The 19,177-nt window shown below is 41.2% G+C and overlaps 2 protein-coding genes across 3 annotated transcripts; both read right to left on the bottom strand.

Moving 5' to 3' along the window:
* Positions 1-498: 498 nt before the first annotated feature.
* LOC105099619 (mitochondrial import receptor subunit TOM6 homolog) lies at positions 499-1,058 on the bottom strand. Its single transcript, XM_010992480.3, has one exon. The coding sequence runs from the start codon at positions 1,028-1,030 to the stop codon at positions 806-808; it is 225 nt and encodes a 74-aa protein (XP_010990782.2). The 5' UTR covers positions 1,031-1,058; the 3' UTR covers positions 499-805.
* Positions 1,059-2,147: 1,089 nt separating this feature from the next.
* Positions 2,148-10,482, bottom strand: LOC105099631 (histone H3.3A). 2 transcript variants are annotated; one of them, XM_010992491.3, is made up of 4 exons: positions 10,331-10,482; positions 8,642-8,795; positions 7,336-7,489; positions 2,148-2,795 (listed from the first exon to the last, which is right to left on the bottom strand). In XM_010992491.3, the coding sequence occupies exons 2-4, from the start codon at positions 8,767-8,769 to the stop codon at positions 2,667-2,669; spliced, it is 411 nt and encodes a 136-aa protein (XP_010990793.1). In that variant the 5' UTR covers positions 8,770-8,795; positions 10,331-10,482; the 3' UTR covers positions 2,148-2,666. The 2 variants fall into 2 exon arrangements, with proteins under 2 accessions (XP_010990793.1, XP_031294318.1); XM_031438458.2 differs by having other exon boundaries at positions 8,642-8,792; positions 10,331-10,473.
* Between the last annotated feature and the right edge of the window lie 8,695 nt (positions 10,483-19,177).

The following is a 19,177-nucleotide window of genomic DNA, read 5'->3' on the forward strand; positions in this document are numbered from 1 at the left end:
ATTTTCCTAAGATACTTTATATTCAAAAGCTGGTTACCACCTTGTTGCAATGCTAAAAACTGAACTTAATACCTGAGTGGTGGGTTTAGCTATGGTCCCCACACATCACTTTAGGCCCAACTCCAATTCACTAGACACATTTCCTGGGTAAGTTGTCATGTAGCCAACTCCAAAGCATATTAGGGAAGAATTATCCGTCCATGTTAATGAGCATTAACCTAGGGATCAATGGACGTGGCAGATCACACACATCTAAGTCAAATAACCCTAAGCTGAAAACTATGCACACTGTTTGGACCCTAGTTAACTAATAATCCTCCCAAATTTAATTGCCTCATTATAAGCAGGAATGAGTTACCTACCTTAGAGAAATAATACCTGTCATACATCAACAGACCATGGTATATTGAGACAAGCTCAGTACATTGACCAGACATCTATGCACTTTTGAGTGCTAAGCGAAGCTTTTTTTTTTTTTTTTTTTTTTTTTGTCTTGGTTTAGTCTTTATTTCAGGTATTTGTTAAAATACCACTAGATTATTCCTCAGGGCAAGAGCAAAGATCATCCCCTGCAAAAACTTAGGAACTATGTACAGAATTTTATAGAACAGAGGACACTTTAGCTGAAGCCTGCCTACTGACCAGTGAAGGGTGTTCTGAGTGGACTCAGCAAAGAAAAGGAAATCAGGCAGGGAAGGAAATCAAACTTCATCTGTCATCAGGACAAGTCTTGTGATGGTCACAATTGGAGGCTCTGTTTTTGGAAGGTTCGAGTACAGCACAGGGGTTCCGTGTGTCTTTATGCCTACACCCCTGGCTGAGGTGCCATTAGGTCAATGTCACTCAAATTCCTGGCCAGCCAGACTCCCACAGCAAAGAGCCCCAAATTGAGGATTAAGTTCCTCCGGAAGTCATTCCTATCCGTAGTGAAGCGGTAAACGCCCCGAAGCCAATCTCCCATGTTGTCTGAAATTTCTGGAGCTTCATTTGCCGAGGCCACAGTGTTCACGCCGACACCGCTGGAAGCCATAGCAGAAACTCCGCCTAAGCTATTCTTTATTAAACATACCTTAAGTTCACTAAAACTTCTAGAGCAAAAGACTGATTCTAAGAACCTAAAGGATGCTGTCACGTATTTGTAAATAGTTGGTCCACAACAGATTCTAGCAGGCAACTTTTCCTACCTTAGACACCCATTTTCCCTGATTATTTTTTCAGGATTAGGCCATTTGTCCCTTTTCAAAACTGCAGAATACCAAACAGGTGACATTCAGCAACAACTGGCTCTCAGTAGTTTATAAGGGCAATGAATAGATGCTCCTGCTAATAATCCAAGTAATTCTAGTGCCTGCCTGTAGAAGAATATACAAAGGATCACACTAAAAAGCAGGATCCCAGGTAAACAAATTAAAAACAGGCTGTAAAATTTATCATTGGATTTTATAATGACCTATAATCTAAAAATGAAGTTACTGCTAAAAAGGAGCTTAAGACCAGTGTTTAGTTTGTAAGCCCAAAGTTGTATCTTGACACAAATCTATTCTTAGCTCCAATTTGTTCATCTCACTTCACTTCCAGAGCATCTTCACTCTTATGTTAAACCAGTGTCAGTAGATTTAGGAATGTTGTCTGTGGTTCATCCTTATTTCACATCACCCCATTGCTAAATAAAATGCAGTGCTAAGAATAATTATAGGTACTTAATTTATAACTTTGGGGTTAACACAGTATCTTAAAATAGCCAGCTAATTTTTGAGCTCAAGCCTTACATCTGCAGTTAAATTACCATTTAACATTCAAAGTTTAATAGTGTATATTGTTTCTAAGTGTAGTTTTACTACTGATACAAATTTAACTATTTCTATGTGATTCTGTTGGCCAGCTAGGTTTGAGAACTGTTGGTTCAAAATACACATATCCAAAAAGTTTAAATTCAAAGAGTTTTGGCAAAGACTTACCATCTGCAAATTTTTAAAAATTAGGAAAGCCAGTAGCTTGTTTCCTTCCCATACAATGCTTATACTTCTCTTGAGTCTTATGTTTCAGATATAAAGCGACAAAACACTTGTACTAAAGTTATTCTGAATATGGAAATTTCAAGTGAATTAACTGTACAGGTAAGGTTGATAGTAAAGACCAAAAGCAGGTATAGTTTAATGTATTTTAATAGCAAACTTACAGGAACAGCACAGAAGACAGACAACATTAAAAACATGTACTTGCATGTAGGACAACTCAGTTAGAAAAGTATAGTGAATGGATGGAATCTACTGTATGATAAAAATGCTACAAACACCATTTAGTTGCCATCAATAAGAAATTTACTTATTTTAAAAAAATCCAAATGCTGGCATTGTCCAGAAAAATTTAACAGGTTTATTTATAATTGTTATAAAGTTGAACTGCTGAAACTTGTTCACTGAAACATTTTGACTTGCATTAATGCTTTATGTCCCCGCATTTATATTAAAAATTCACACACAAATGAAAATGGAAAAACTGCCAATACCTGATTTCTGTCCCCTATTTTTCCACTTGCAATCATATACTTAGGTACCTTTTGACCCCATGGAAAAAAAATATCTAACGTTCAGAACTACCAATAACAGGAAGAAGAGATTTTTTTTTTTTTTAAAGAATGAAATGTTTCCCATCATAGTGGATTCTTAAGCGCGTTCTCCACGTATGCGGCGTGCTAGCTGGATGTCTTTTGGCATAATTGTTACACGTTTGGCATGGATAGCACACAGGTTGGTGTCTTCAAAAAGGCCAACCAGATAGGCCTCACTTGCCTCCTACAACAGGGATAAAGGAAAAAAAAATTAATGTTACCATCATCAACGGTTAAAATACATCTGTATCAGTTAGAATGATAAAGTTTTAAAGCACTTTAAAAACCTACTTCAGAAGATGTTGACTATTTTACCAAATCCTTACATTTAAAAATCTGTGAGACAAGGCTAAAGGCAGCTTATAGAAAGTGAAAAACTCAATTCTGTAAACCTTTATCAAATACAAAAGTCAAATTATTTCATTTCTAAGAAAAGTTTAATCTTCTAATGTAATGTTATTTCTAGTAAACTGAAATATGTGAAGTAAAGAAATCCAACTGAAACTCTTAACATTCTCATCCTTACAAAGATATATGGAATCATGCATCCAATCTGAAGTAATACTCTTTCCTACCCCATCAAGTCCTCCTTTTTCTGAATCCTACCCACACTTCATTATGTTTCAACTTTTGCCTTGCCAAATAATCCAATATAGTTGACCACTGGTTTCCATCATACGGTCCTCATCTTCCTCTCCTTTAAAACCTCACAGTTTTACCACTAGAGCACGACAGGGTGCCAGAACACACCAGATTAGTGTCTTAGTTACACACAGTGACCTATTTTTCCCCCATGTTCCTCACTAACTGTATCTTTCTCTATGAACCACAACCTCTGTAATGGCATTTGTTGCCCTCCAGTATTAATACTGACCCTCTCTGGTTTTCCCCATTACACGGTAAGATTTTTTGAAGGTATCTTCTTATCCCTATTTTCGGTCAAAAACTGCTACCTATATGAATCATTCACCAACACTTGGCACGTAAAGAGGAAAAAGGGGAATTTCTACTTACAAATAACTCAAATCATTAGTACATCTTACAATTGTCTGAAATGTTGACGAATCCTTTAGTCTACGTTAAAATATCTGCTTACTTATTTTGAAATGAAGCTACTGTTTTATCAGTCCAAATGTTTTAGTGGATTAGGAGCACTAAATGAAAGATGTTACTGAGCCTCTCTATAAACAAGTTATTTCTCTGTGCATATGTTTAGAAAAAACATGGACTTTTATAGTTGCTATTTTGTCCTAATTTAAAAAATTATTTCCATTTGGAGCCTTTAGATAATGATAAAAACTAAAAGAGAAACACATACTTGAGCAATTCAAGCCCCACAACACTATATAATACACAAGATATACAGATGGGAAGAGCCAGATTTGCTTTTTACAAACATTTTGACTTTGCCATAAAACTTGAGACTCTGCTTTTAAAAGCACAAACACAGTGGGAGGATATAGCTCAGTAGCAGAGCATGTGATCAGCATGCATGAGGTCCTGGGTCCAACCCCCAGTAGTACCTCCATTAAAAAATAAATAAATAAAAATAAGTACACCTAATTATCACCCCCCCAAGCATTAACATAGCGACAATTAATTCAAATGGTTTACATTATTGCATCTTATGAAAAATCATTTTCTTCACATTTAAACTCTCATCCTTTTTAGCCTTTTCTCTCTCTTCCATAAAAATCTGTTGCATCCAAATTTTATCATCCTTACATGTCTTTCTGCAGCATTTGTTATCAAGAGCTGTCTTATTTACCTATCCTTTAAGGCCCAGCTCAAGACTATTCCATGAAGGAGAAAGCAAACACTCTTCTTGATCCTAGTTCTCAGGTGCAGGTAACTGAACTACTAACTCCTTGGCATTCAAAGTGGCCTTGTACACCAGCCATCTTTTAATGCCCTTAAATTACTTAACAAGAAAGCTCATTTTATACTCATAATGCCTTGCCCTCAAGTAGAGATTCCAGAAGTATTTGCTCATTTTTTAATATCTAACCCTATTTGAAACTTGCATCTTTTATATGTAATTAGTCCCCTGTACCTTACCTACTCCAAAGAATACATTAAAAGCCAAACTCCTGGGGTACGGTATAGCTCAGTGGTGGAGTGTGTGCTTAGCATGCACGAAGTCCTGAGTTCAATTCCCAGTAAATGAAGCAAGAAAAAACTCCCCAATAACACCTAATTCTCGTACCCCTACCCCCACAAAAAAAGGAAAAAAAAAAAAAAAAAAAAGAGAGAGAGAGAGAGAGAAAATCCTTAAATATTTAGGGATTCATTCTTGGGATATTCCAGAGATGGGTAAAAAGTTTAGAAACATAGCATACTGTAGACTATTCTTATGGGTTCACAGCACATCAGATACTAGGACTTAAGCTCCTCTAGAAAGAAAACAGTTTAATTTTGTTTCACTCAGCATATCTCAAAATTATGCAAATCTAGAATGCTTCTGCAAAAGACAGCACTATGAGCTGCTATATGGACAAGCCAACAGGTCCTGCAATTCTGAGACCATTTAAGAGTGGAATGATCTATTGGCTCCTGTGGTACTACTCAAATGTGACGTGTGACAGCTGGGGCTCTCACTGCTGTCTTAGAACCTGGCTATCTGTTTTACAGGGTTGTGTCTGGTTAACTCTGGAAGAGTCAATACTCACAGGGAATATGATCATGATCCATATTTTTCTAATTCTAGTATCAACAGGTAACAGCAAAAGAAAAAATGTAACTGGAAGGAAATACTAATTTACAACATTTTGAGTATATTCAACGTCTAACTCTCCTACAATTTCAACCTACCAATGTCCATTTTTAACACAAGGATAGCTTAGTTCAAACTCTCAGTTATTAGGGGCAAAGACTAAATTTTAAGTTAGTTAATTCTTGATATCTACAGCAAATCTAAACTAATTTCTTCACCATCCTCACTGGACACTCCTCCTATTTAGTTGTATTACAAAAGTTGTACACTGTTTAATTCTAAACGCAAAAATAGTGACTTGGAATTCTACTTCAACTGCTCCCTTCCATTGTCCTATTTCCATTAGCAAATTCTACATCTTTGTTATCGTAACAGAAATGAAGTCTATGTATAAAAAAAGCAAACACAAGACAAAAATACTTGTAACAAAGATTACTCTTCCAATAAAGTTAAGAGCTACCTAATGCTACAGAACTATAGGCAGCAGAGATGAACATTTTGCTCAAAACCAATACAACCACACTTACTGGCAACTATAAAATACACACCTTAATAACAGCAACATGAAAGTTTACACAGGAATTTAAAAAAAGACAATAGTCTTTTACCTAGATTGTTTAGTAATCCCCTTACAAGTCTCCATCATTGACACTTAAGCTCAACAATGTTGGACTTTGAAGTATAATGTTGTGTTCTTCAAGCATAGCCCTGCTAACTGTAACTACAAAATTAGCAGCTCTGGATCAATGTTTGAGAATATTAGTAATATCTCTATGTTTAAAACTAGTGGGGAAAATGCGATTAGCAATTGTAATAACAAACAAAATGGGACCTAGAGATAGTTAATGATTAAAACAGAAAATAAAAGTTTTAAGTAACAGCACTGGAAGATTTTAGTAGTTTGAAATTTCAGTAATTTCAATTCATTGACAATTTAATGGATGCCTACTCCTGGAATTCACCAATCAAATAAAGTTCAGACTAACCATAGAAACAGCTCAACCAATTACACTTCAGGGTAGAATCCACCTATCAAATTTTGCTCACACATAAAGGAAAAAGCTTGGCAACAGCAGCCTTGAAAAATCCTCCAATGGAGTGCATGTAGATTCTGGACCCTCCTCCAAAAGAGATTCTGATTCAGGTCTGTGGAGGAACCTAGCAATCTGCATTTTTGATCACCTCTAACCCCACACTCTGATGGAGGTGGCAGTCTTACCATACTTTGGACTACAATGACCTAACAAATGCCAAACATATTAACATAAAAGGTTACTTAAGTGACTGATGTTAATTATACCCACATAATCAAGTATCTTATTTGTGGGCATTTCAAGCTTTAATCTTGGCACAAACCAATATTTAAAATACATAACCACAGCTAAAGCAGTATTTCTCAAAGTTCTGACACACTGGAGCTAAGATTAAATACATTGTTTCCCACTTAAAGGGAAATCCATAATCCCCGTTAGCAAACTACAAGTCTTCAAATTCCTGTATCTCCACAAGCCCAGTATCATCTTTAAGCACATCTTTTTTCCCCGTCATCAATCCAATCCTAACTACCACTCATACCTCTTGTACCTCAATGCACAATTCTTTAATGCTGCCTATTCTCATCCAAGATACTATGTTCTCTCCACTTTGACTGCCTCTTCAGATCCAGGAAGCCATTTATTCCAACTTTCCTTTTATACCAGTCACTGTTTGAAACTAATTACCAATACAGACCTTTAGTCCCATGACCTTGTAATGTTCTGCAGCATCCGTAAGCCAAACCTGAGGGTTTTTGTTCCCCTAAACACTGCAATGTCTAAAATTTTTAAATTACATGTTCTGTGTATGATCTTGAGCAACTCAAAATTTCCGACATCTCAACACTGAAATAAGTATCACCTACCTCACTGGTTTGTGATGATTAAATTGTACCATCTTATGCAAAGATTTAGAACTGCTCTTGGTACAAAGCAGGACTGCCAACTCTTAGAGCCTTTCCCACCCACTATTTTACCTGCAAAGCACCAATAGCCGCACTTTGGAAGCGCAGATCTGTTTTGAAGTCCTGAGCAATTTCCCGCACCAGACGCTGGAAGGGAAGTTTGCGAATCAGAAGTTCAGTGGACTTCTGATAACGTCTAATTTCACGGAGTGCCACGGTACCAGGCCTTTAAAACAAAACACATTAAAGTGGTTACCAAATACATAGAAAAACCTAAGAGAGATGAGCTTTATAGAGATCCACGTTTCAAAAAATAAATCACTCAACTATTCTTCAGCTTCTGTATCAATTTTCACTCATCAATTTATGAGCTGAATATTCAAGTCTATTAAGAATAACACAACAATATCTTTAAAGCAAAAAGCATACTATTAAAGTAGATTCCTGGCAGGGAGTTAAATAAAAGCCCTCTTTATTTTTTTCATCTTTAATAATATATACATATCACTAACTTCTGTTATCATTACAACTTGGGAAGATAATAGGTCATTAACAAAGTCAAAATTGTTCACTCTTCTCAAGGCACCACTCTCCTTCCCACCTGCACCCTCAATTCTTCTGAAAGACTTACCAATACAACCCAATGAGCTTCATTTAAAAACATACTTGTGGTATTTAAGTTTGATTTCCCAGAACACCTTTACTTTGACTACTGCCCATCCCTCATGGTTAAATTGGAATACTCTGGATTGTATGGTGTGTCTTCCATATGGAAGTTTTTTTTAAACTAAGTAATTTACAGCAAGAAATTTACCCCAATTCTGACTTATTTCTTCTATTTTATGAGCTTTTATTTTAGGTTAACTGTAAAATCATTTGCAGAGAGTACCTAAATACGGACAACTTCCGCCCTCTAATGGCAGATGCCCTTAACAACACTGCTCAGGGTAGTTCAAAACTAAACGTGCTAATAGAAGGAAATAAACCAATTCAAGTAAATGAACGACAAGAACTTAACATGCCCTCCAATCTTGATTATTTTACCAAAAGCAAGAGCATCCTGAAAAACGTATTTAAAAACTTACCTATTAAAAAAAAATACATTACTAACTTAACAGCTAAATAAAATGTTACTCTATTCTACTAACGTTATCAGTGATGAAACGCCTCCCTTAGCCTATGGGCAAGATTATGGCTTCAAAAATTAAACATGTTCTCAATAAAACCTAACACTAAGATTATATATATATTTTGGAGTATTAGTAAATCAGTTTCTCTAAAGCAAAAAGTATGTTCACTATACATCTTTTTTATTAGATTATACAAACACTGCTTCAGGAGATAAGACTGTCCCATTTTTTCCTCTTCTTTTTAATACCTGTAACGATGAGGTTTCTTCACCCCTCCAGTAGAGGGCGCACTCTTGCGAGCGGCTTTTGTAGCCAGTTGCTTCCTCGGTGCTTTACCACCGGTCGATTTGCGGGCGGTCTGCTTTGTACGAGCCATGGTATAGAGACCTCCTTACTTACCTACTAGCATCAAAAAAAAAAAAAAAAAAAAAATCACCATACGCAACCACCAAACATACAGTTCACTACCACCGCCCCCCCATCTGGATATTATGGTCAATATTAAAAAAAAAAAAGAAGTCCGTAATGTTATATAATTTGAAAAGGTGCAGATTTTATCTACCACCCAAATAAGACTTCCTGAAACAAACTGTAGTACTAGAAAATTGTTAGCATTAACACCCATCATCTCTCAAAATGCCGAATCTGAGCGATAAATGGCAAAACAAAAAGACCCCTAATAGCCTTCGCTTCAGTTTCTTTAATTAAAGTAGAAACTAGAAATATCTGTAAACATTCGACCGACAAAAGTCAAAAGAATGAAGCCACAAACCACAGAAAGGTCGAATCAAATTACAGCAAAAAAGGTTTTAGCCCCCCCCGCAGCCCCCCCTTATGCCTGGCAGTTGATAGATTTCCTGTAAATATCTGCAAATATTCCTGGTTTTGCATCTCTACAGTTATGTTGACAAAAAGGCGTCTCAAAAAAACAAGAGAAAGCAGCTACCACCAGCGAGCAGTCTACAAAGCACGTCCTCGCGTCCAGTCCTCACAGGCTTCGCAATGAAATAATAAAAAAAAAAAAAAATTCCCCACACCCGGGCTTTAATTAACGCACAAGACCGGCCGACAGGTCCACCCCAGCACCACATAAACTTTTGGTTTCGCCTTCTCCGGCCCCTCGGCAGAGGGTCCCCCCCAGCCTGCCCGCCTCGCTCCCAGCGTCTCGCGCAGGCACAAACTAGCCTCCCAGACCAGAACAAAATGGAAACAATCGCAAAACGTATCCGATTCCCTTCCAAAGAGACAAAACACCAAAACGCTCGAAAATCCCCTGATCCCCTGCCACGTGCCGCCCTCCAAAATGCAAAAGTTTTTTTTGCATTTCAAATGCATCAAGTTTCCGCTTCTCTAAAAAAGGAGAAAAAAATAGTTTCTCTTTAAAAATTTTTCCTCCTTTTTTGAAATGGGGAAGAGAGAAACGGGGGAAAAAATATGGTCGGTGACCAGAGAAGAGAGACAAGATGGTGAAGCCTAGCAACAACTGTGGGGAGGCAGCAAAAAGCGAGTTACCCCACGGTGGGAAGCAGCGGCGATTTTCACCCCTTTCCCGCCCGAAAACTGGGGGCCGGGGCCCAGGGGCGGTAGTTAAGAGGCCCGCGCGGGTCGTGGTGAAGGTCTGGGGTCCCGGGAAGGGGCGGCGGGCGGGATTTCACCGAAGAAAGAGGAGCCAGGGGCGCAGGGAGGAGGGAGAGCAGGCTCGGCGACGCGGCGGTTGCTGCTGTTGGGCTGAGGCGGCGAGAGACGGGGGAGCCGCCGGAGCCGCCGCCGCCTGAGGGGAGAGAGAAACTCGCTCCTCATCTCCATTTCTGGGCCAAAAAGTTTGTGGGCCAAGCCGGAGGGACCCTGGGTCCCCTCCCCGCACCTCCGGGGCCCGGCCCGGGGCTGACGGCAAGCGGGGCTCGGTTCCGGGGAAGCGGGCAGACGGGGAAACTTACCCCCCTTCTCCTTCGGCTGGAGCTCGGCAAGCTAGAGGCGGCGCTGGCGTTGGAGAGCGACGGCGGCGCGGCGGCGGCTGCGAACACAATTGAAAGATGGCTGACACCGAGGCTATCCCCCAACACACGCCGCCCCGCCCCCGCGCCGCGCGCCAACCAATCACACACAATGGAGGGAAGGCTCGGCTCCGCCCCCGCCCCTCGCTCGAGCCCCGCCCCTCCCCCTCCCCCCGCGCGGCAGTTCGCTGGCGCGCGCTCGCCCCTCCCCCGCGCGCCGCCCGCTCCCTCCTCCCGGCCGCCTCGCGCCGTGTGTGTACAAACACAAAAGACACGCCGAAGGGCCGTCGGCTCCTGCCGAGACGCCCGCCCGCCTACCCCCGTTTTAACTCCCGCTCCCCGGCCCCGCACTCCCACCCCGCTGCGTGCACACACGTCATCGAACTCAGGAAGCCCGGGTTTGGGGCGTCCAGGGGGAAGTCGAGGGGAGGGGCAGGCGGGCGGAGGCGCGGCCGGTGAACGCCCGGCCTGCGGGCGTCTCGGGCCGCGGCCGGGAGGGCGAGGGAGGGGTTGCCCAGCTCCCGCGCAGGCCCCGGCGCGCGTCCCCGAGGCTCCCCGGGCGGCGTGGGGGCGGGGAGGAGGACTCGGCCCGCGCGGTCGCTTCACCCCGGTTGAAAACACTGCCCAACAGGAAGCTTGCAAATAGAAACCTTGCGTCCCGCGCCCACTTTCGGATGGGGCTGCTTTAGCAGCTGGCAGAGAGGACGGACCGCCCTCTTCACGCTCTCGCTCCGGGCCAGGTGCAGCCGGCCCGCCCGCCGACAACTTTATTCACTGAAGACACCAGCTTGGGCCGAGGCGGGCCCCGCGGTGCGGGCTGCGGGCGGTCCGCCGGGGGCTCTGCCACCTAGGACGCCCGACCCCTCGCAGGTGGCATCTCCAGGGCGGAGGGGACTGGGCTCGCCTTCTTGGGTCAGGATGCCTGATGCAAGATGGCTGTATTTTGTAAGCCTCTAAAACAATGTATGGAATACAAAGCAAACTGCACCAGAGGCATGACGACCAGTCCTGGCAGCTCGTCCTATTAGCCATTTGGGCCGTTTCAGTATTTGGTAGAATTGCCAAATACAGGATAGTCAAATGTTGTCAGCAGCTTCTGCATAGTTTAGATGCGGCGGAAAACGGCAGAAATAAGGAAGACGTTTGGGGATTATTACGTTTATCCATTTTCCAATTTTCAGTAGCATAAGAAACAGACTTCACTGTTCAAGTTATCCACTTTGTCATTTCATTGGCTTTAGAATATCTGCACCATCCCTAGATGGTATTGGCAACACTCTGCAACTATGTGTGAAGGTTTTCAATAGAAGTGTCATGCAGACATCCCATAGGATAGTGAAGGAGATAAATTTTATAGATGTAGTCTAAAGATCTTATAAAGCATCTTAGTCATAAACATTATCCTGAAACAAATATATGGAAATCAGATATGAGGGAGGGAGTAGATTTGTCCAAGGTCACTTAAGTGAGGAACAAACCCAAGAGAAACAAACAAAAATCCAAGCCTCCTGTTTCATTATTATTTAATGAATGTTAAGTGTCTGTGGTTGCTGCGCAGAACACATGCAATCTGCAAGCCTATCCTAAAAGCACATATGCAAAAAAGCCTAGACGGAGCTGCCAGCTAAGAGTTCCTATAATTCAGGCCAAGAAGAGGAGTTTTTTTGCTTGTTTTTTGTTTTGTTTTGAGGAAACCTAAATATTTGTTGGTTTTTTTCCAGGAGTTTTCCAGGAAGGCTGTTCTACATCAATTAAATTCATCGTATCTTTAAGAAATGTTAAACGACATGGGTAATGTTCTCTTTATATGCTAGATTTTTCCAGAGCTTCTATTTTTTGGCTTTACAAATATTTCTAAGGATGAGAAAGACTATTTTAAGTGAAAGAATTCTGCTCTTGGATTATCTGAACCAACTCAGCTGTCCATCTGTAAAATGGAAGTAACATTTATCTATATGAAGAGAGATCACCAAATTTTTTTCTAGTTGTAGAATTGAGCACATTTAGCACCTGGGTAGGTGTCTGGTTACCTACCTAGTGGCTTCTGGAAGTTCTCTCGCTGAGTGAATATTGAGTGCCAACTATGTGCTAGGCACAATTCTGGTGCTGGAATACAGCAGTGAACAACACAAACCTTCTTGGGGCTTATGATCTCTGGAAGCATTGGCTTGCCCAGGGAAGTAGCACTTGGAAGAAGGGAAGGAAAGAAGTCCCTGGAGTCCTAAGAGTGGCAAAAACTGTAGCTGAGTGGAGAAGAGGACTTTAGAGTCAAGATGAAGGGGGAAGGAAGGCTGTTAGGGCAAAAGGGACTCTAAAGGGGCACCCGGGTCAGTCTTGAGTTGGCTCTACTTCTAGAACTCTTGGGCTAATAATGGCCTCAAAATTTAGAGTTTAAAACACAATGGAGAGGAGGGGAGAAAAAGCTTTTTAGTTAAAACATTTTCCCCTAGAATCGAAAGCTTATGGTCACTAATTCAGACCTGTTTACAAGTAAAAGTTTAAAAAGTAGAATGGAAAGGACTTTAAAAGGACCACTGTTAATATCTGCTGGAGTCCTGTGTCAGTCAAATGCAGAGATTACTGCCACAAGGAGCTGCTGCTTCTGGCCACGCAGGTGCTATCCCCATGCACACTTTATCATGTTGATTTATCTGTCATATTTGTTTACTTGTTTATTATCTAGGAAAGCAGTCTCATCTCTTTCTTTCCACTGCTCTAGCACTGCCACCTCCACTCCACTCCACCCCCAGTGTGGGACCTTTCCCTATTTGTTGAACCTCTTCATTAAGTGATCTCATCCTGTTGCATGGAATTTTCAAACATACACAAAAGTAGCATAGTATAATGTACCTATCAGCTGGCTTCAAAAGTGATATACTCATGACCAGTCTTGTGTTTCGTCTATACTTCTACTCCTTCCACCTACCTCCCCGACTTGAATTATTTCAAAGGAAATCACAGATTTTATATAATTTCATCTATAGATACTTCAATGTGTTTCATAGGAGCCAAACATGTGGTTGATATGCCTATTAAATCTCTTGTCATCTGTGATTCTTTCTGTTTGTATTTTGATGAAAAATATGTCCTGAGGCTTTGGATCCCAGTCCTCTCTCCATAACTGTCCCTCCTTAAGTCTTGCCCAGTAAATGGCATTATGATTTACTTAAATGCTCAAACAAAAAAGCACAGGCATCCTACTTAAGCCTCCCTTTCTTTCACACTTATAATCCTATTGGTCCTACCTCTCAAAAGCTTCTCAGAATGACCTACTCCTTTCCTCCTCTCCTTCTCATCTTTCACCTGGACCCATAGTCACTTCCAACATGACCTTTCTTTGTCCACTCTTGCCTTTCTGTATTCCATCCTCTGCACTACTGTGCAGTGATTAAATTTATAGCATGTAAATCAGATTAAGTCGCACCCTTGCATAAATCTATTCAGAGGCCTCCCGCAGCTACTCTTGGTTAAAGCATTTCATGACCTGCCCTCCCTCATAGAATTGTGCTCCCCCTCCCTAGTGGCCTTCTACTTCAGGCCAGTTACCTTATCTTTCAAGTTATTCCCTGCTGAGGGTCACTACACTTGTGTTTTGCAGCTTGAATGCTCTCCCCACGCTTTTCACAGGGCTGGCTCCTTCATCTTCTAAGGCAACATTTCCCACTTTCCTATGTCTCTTGAAAAAAGATCCTCTTTGTAAGGTACATGGAGGAAAGGTGCAGGGGATTTGGAGCCGTTCATATGGAACTTGATTAAAACTTTCATTATATATTTTTATATTATATAACCACTATAAGAGGAAATTGTTTTAAAGAAGATAATAAATATCAAACTTGTGTAAAACTCCCAAATAAAATGTTTTTAAAGTTTTTAATGAGAAGCGTTGAGCTTATGTCCATGAACATAATTTTTTTATATCAGGTTTTATACTTGAAGTGGCCATATGCCATTTCTGATCAAGATTTCATGATGAAGAGCTCTTCATATTCTTGAGGATCTCATCATTGAAAAACTTCAATATAATTGTTATCAGTCATTTAAAAAAGTATAACAGTTGAAGTTATATATTTAAAATTCTTCCCTTTTTTTCAATGACAAATGTAATCTTGGAATTTCTTGTGAATGGATTTTGAATCCAATTAAATTTTTTAAAGATCAAGTATGTAAAAATGATGATGCAGCTCAAATTTGCAAAAGGCACATGAGTTGCTAAGCAGTCACTCTGCAGCTGCCTTGGTCACCACCAAAGAGATTCTATGCACTAAACGGGAGAGAAGCACCTGGCAGGAGGACAGAAATTCAAATCTGCTCCAGGAGGCTGTTCAGCCTTCTTGTCCCCAACCCTGTTTGGCTGAATTTTGGGCTACACCAACACATCTTGGGCACCCGGCACAGCATTCCTCGGTCTCCTTGCCCATGACAGGCAATACTCCCTGCCCTGCAGGATTAAGCAGGAATTCAGGGGCTGGAGTACTTCCTTGGCTGCCCTCAGCACATCACATGAGCAGCAGGTGGTAGGCACCGCTTATCTGCTCAGCACTGCAGCAACCATGGGACACAGGTGAGATCCATGCTGCTCAGGCTGCCTTCCTGGGAACCCCGGAAGGGGCTGCTCACAGCCAGGAGCCCTGGGCTGTATGGCTGAGAGGAAATATCTATCTCCTGGCACCTCCTTAGCCCAGAGTGAAGACCACTGGATGGCTCTGAGGTCTCGGCTCCAATGTTACCCTTAAGAGAGCCACCCTGAGTCCCTGTCTCCCTTGGCCCCACCCTTCATGTTATACTCAGTCACATTTACTTGCTTATTTCCTTCACAGCAACTCTCACAAGCTGACATTTTGTTGATTTGTTTGCTGATTTGTGGTCTCCTCGACTAGACTAAACTTAGTGGGAGCAAGGACATTGATTCACTGGTCCCCGTCAGGGCAACTTGCATAGTACCCAGCCTATGCCAGACATTTAATAAATATTTGATGGATGAATAAACAAGAAGTGACCATATTTCATAGAGTTTGGTAACCAATTGTAAAATGTATTTTGTTTGCAGGATATTCACATCTGAAAAAATGTACCTCTTAGAGTTAAAAAGCTATAATACCCTTCTCAGTAGTCTCATCGATATAAGGAAGATAAATATCTTTCTCACAAAAATTGTGAGGATGAAATCTGCCCATTTGACCAGGGCTAACTGTCACAATGTTTTATAAGTTTTGAACACTCACAAAATGATTAATGGTGTCTGTTCTTACCATTATACCCCGCTCACCAAGCAACCTTGGGATTGCAGTTGGATTTGTAGCTTGGAGGTGCCCTCCCCAGTATCCAGGAGATCGTCACATCTTTCTGTAAATGAATAAATGAGTGTCCCGGTTCAACATCAGTCTTGGTGGAGTGGGTTAGTGTAGGTCTTCCCTGAAGAAGGAATGCCAAGATGTTAAAGGGTTTCTGAGACAGCAGGGCCCAGAGTCATGCCTGAACCACAGTGAATTCCTACGTGTAGATGGCACCTGGCGAAGCTTCCTGGACATTAGACAGCCTTTGAGATACTCCCCAACACCTTCCTTCCAACTCCAGCATTCTGATATAATAATCTTGACACTTCTTAAGTATTAATAAACAGGTGAGAAAGTTCTATTTCATTAGAAAGAAATAGAATTTTCTCACTTTTGTTGCCTGTCTCAAGGACAAGGACTTGAGTTTTCAGGGAGCCCCAGACTGCCTGGTACCATTTTTTTAATGGTCCAGACAATGATCTTCCCCTTTTTCCTACTATCAAAAAAGAAAGTAAATTTTTTCTTCTGTAACCCCCTTTCTCACTCCTAGCACTTATAAGAATACCACAAATACCAGACAAATTAACTTATCCGTATTAAGAAGTTTTTCTTTTTAATGGACTATTTTTTTCAATTATACTAATTTAAATTATAAAACATATCTTATCAAACCCTAAGTTTAAGACTTTACCTGGAAATGAACATTTCTAAGTCACCTTAGTCTAAAAATCCATGTACCTCCCCTATAGTCTCAGATGGCTTGTCTCTCCCTAGGCTGGAATATGAGAGCTCAGGGCTCCTATGGCTCCCTGATGAGACAGTAAGCTTCCCTAGGACTACTTCCAACACTGACATCCAGCCACAGCAAGACCCATCCTGGACACACTGTCCACAGACTTCTAAGAGGGAGCTCTCCCCTACCCCTGTTCATCCTCAGACTCAGCTCCACTAGGGTTGCCAGATAAAATGCTGCCTGGGACATATTTATACTAAAAAATATTTCATTGTTTATCTGAAATTCAGATTTAACTGGGGATTCTGTATTTTTATTTGGTAAATCTAGCAACCCTTCCCCCTGCTAAGGGGCTGTTTCAACTCTCCATGGCCCCAGCTCCCATTGCTCAGACTTCTCTGAACTTCTTTAGCAGCTGAATCGGAATTCCTTCCATCGGCCTGGAGGGCTGGTGTCCACGTGCATTCCTGCCACATCCATCCTTCCCTTCCTAGAAAGCAGATTAATAGCTTGGTGGTAGAACACATGCTTAGCATGCATGAGGTCTGGGTTCAATCCTCAGTATCTCCATTAAAAATTAAAAAAAAAAAAAGAAGAAGACATAAAACCTAGAATCTATAAAGAAGAGATTTAACTCCGTAAAAATTAAAAAAAAAAAGAAAGAAAAGAGAAGGGAAAAAAGGCCTCTATAGTTAAGGTAAGGAGTTTCTAGGCCTTCTCAGTTCTCTTCTGGGACCTGTAAACCCTCCACAGTCATGGCAAAGCTCCGTAATAGAGCTAAGGTTATTACTCTGTTCTCCCTCCTAAATATCTTGCCAAAAATCTACCCCAGGAAGTGGTCTGGGGTCCTTGTCACAGCTTACCAGTGCCGTGAGGGTTGGCAATGCCACCTGAGTATAATTCTTATTTAGTCCTTCCCCCAGTAGAACCCATGCAATGACAACGGCCATGGCACAGCCAGGAGAAAAGGAGACCAAGTGGGAAAAGAGGGGACTTTGGGGTTGAAGTCCTAGCTCTGCCACTTATTACCAGCCTCTCTGGGTCTTGTTTCCTCATCTGTAAAATGAGTGAAATGATCTTAAAGTGTAATAATAATCCTAGCTTGCCTGGTCACTTTAAGGATTAGAAAGAGTAAGTACAGAGCACCTGACACACAGTAGGGGCTCCAGGAACGGCAGTCATTGTGCCACACCTGTCTTTACGACTTTCAAAAGGTATGATCTGCTATGTATCAGTGCAATTTAAAGTAGCTTTATTAATAGTACCCAAACACATGGGCAAACTAACACTTTCTGAAGCATGAAGGTCTGGGTTAGCTTTAGGGGATTTATTGTGCTTTGGCTTCAGTCCCCTACTAGGTAGATAGTCAGTGTCCCCCAGGACATAGTATGGGCCCAGTACATCTACATAAGGTTTAGGAAGAAGCTGAATTAAGTAATAGCTGCATTATTGGAAGCCCCACAACGGCCCCTACTCTCTGAGGTAGAACAGTAATTGTGGAATCAGAAGGAAGATCTTTCTGTGCTGGATCCAGAGTAGTTAACATCTGCGAGAGATTCTGACTTTGCCCGGGGGAACTTTCTGCCTGTGAGTAGCGTCCTTCCCTGGATATTCTCTCTCCGTCATCAAGGACGCCTCATTGCTACTCAAAATCAATAGAGAAATCCCCTTATTCGGAGAAGGCTCTCCCTGACTTTATATATAACAATTATTTGGGGATGGTATCTTTGTGTTTTCTCCCAGAGTGATCAGCTTTTCCTTGCTTCTGGGTTATCTTGAACACCAAAAGTAGCTTCTTCACCCTTAGCTACCAGGAGTCACTGATGAAAGAGAAATCTGTTGTTATTCCAGTGACAAAATTTCTCTCCCTAGGTCCTTTAAACTTATCAGGAGGCAAAGAAACTCCAGCACATTAAACATGGGTTTTACAGAGATTTTTCAAAGTCTTTCTAAATGCACTATTGCCCTCCACAAATTTTCATTTGTGAGCATAGATGAATCCCTTTGCTTCCTAATCAGCCCAGTGCTTGGAAAATTTAGAGGTCAATATATGTGCCAGGAAATGGGAAAAGAAAATGGGAAAACATTGGTCTAAATAATTCTGGTTAAAAAATAGTAGTTATTTGGACTGAATAGATCTTTTTTTTTTCTTACTTTATTGCAGTCTATGCTTTCCAAATTTTTATTTTTACAGTGAGACTATATTACTTCTATAGTTAGAAAAAACTGAAGTGCAAAAACTGGGAAAAGGCACTCGCGGCTCCTGACAGAGTGACTGGGAATGGCAGACACAGATAAATGGCTCTGCTCTGGAGTTTGCCTCTTACAAATGTGTGGCCAGAATCTGCCCACAGATCTGTGTAGGATGTACTAGCTGCTCACTAGGTGTGAACAAGAGCAATTCAGGTCAGTTCAACAAGCATCTATTGAGTGCCCATTGTGTGTCTGGCACTATACTAGGCACTTGCTACAAAGGCAAAAAGATAGACAGCCCCTGCCCTACTGAGAAAGGGATAATCTCAACATGGTATGGTGCGTTCTCCACGAAAGTCATCTCAGGAGTCCTGTGGGAGCACCAAACAAACCTCAGGGTCAGGGAGCATTTGGGAAGGGGTGACACCTCAATTTTCTTTAGATTAAAAAAATTTTAATATTTAAACTATTTTCTTATTATAAGGAAGAAAATGATTACAGATAACTACTAACAGTTAAGAGTTTGTATTTTCAGATATTTTGACTTCTTTCCAACATGATATTCATATATCAACATGCATAAACATGATA

The sequence above is a fragment of the Camelus dromedarius genome, chromosome 21, assembly GCF_036321535.1.
Source record: "Camelus dromedarius isolate mCamDro1 chromosome 21, mCamDro1.pat, whole genome shotgun sequence".
Taxonomy (NCBI): domain Eukaryota; kingdom Metazoa; phylum Chordata; class Mammalia; order Artiodactyla; family Camelidae; genus Camelus; species Camelus dromedarius.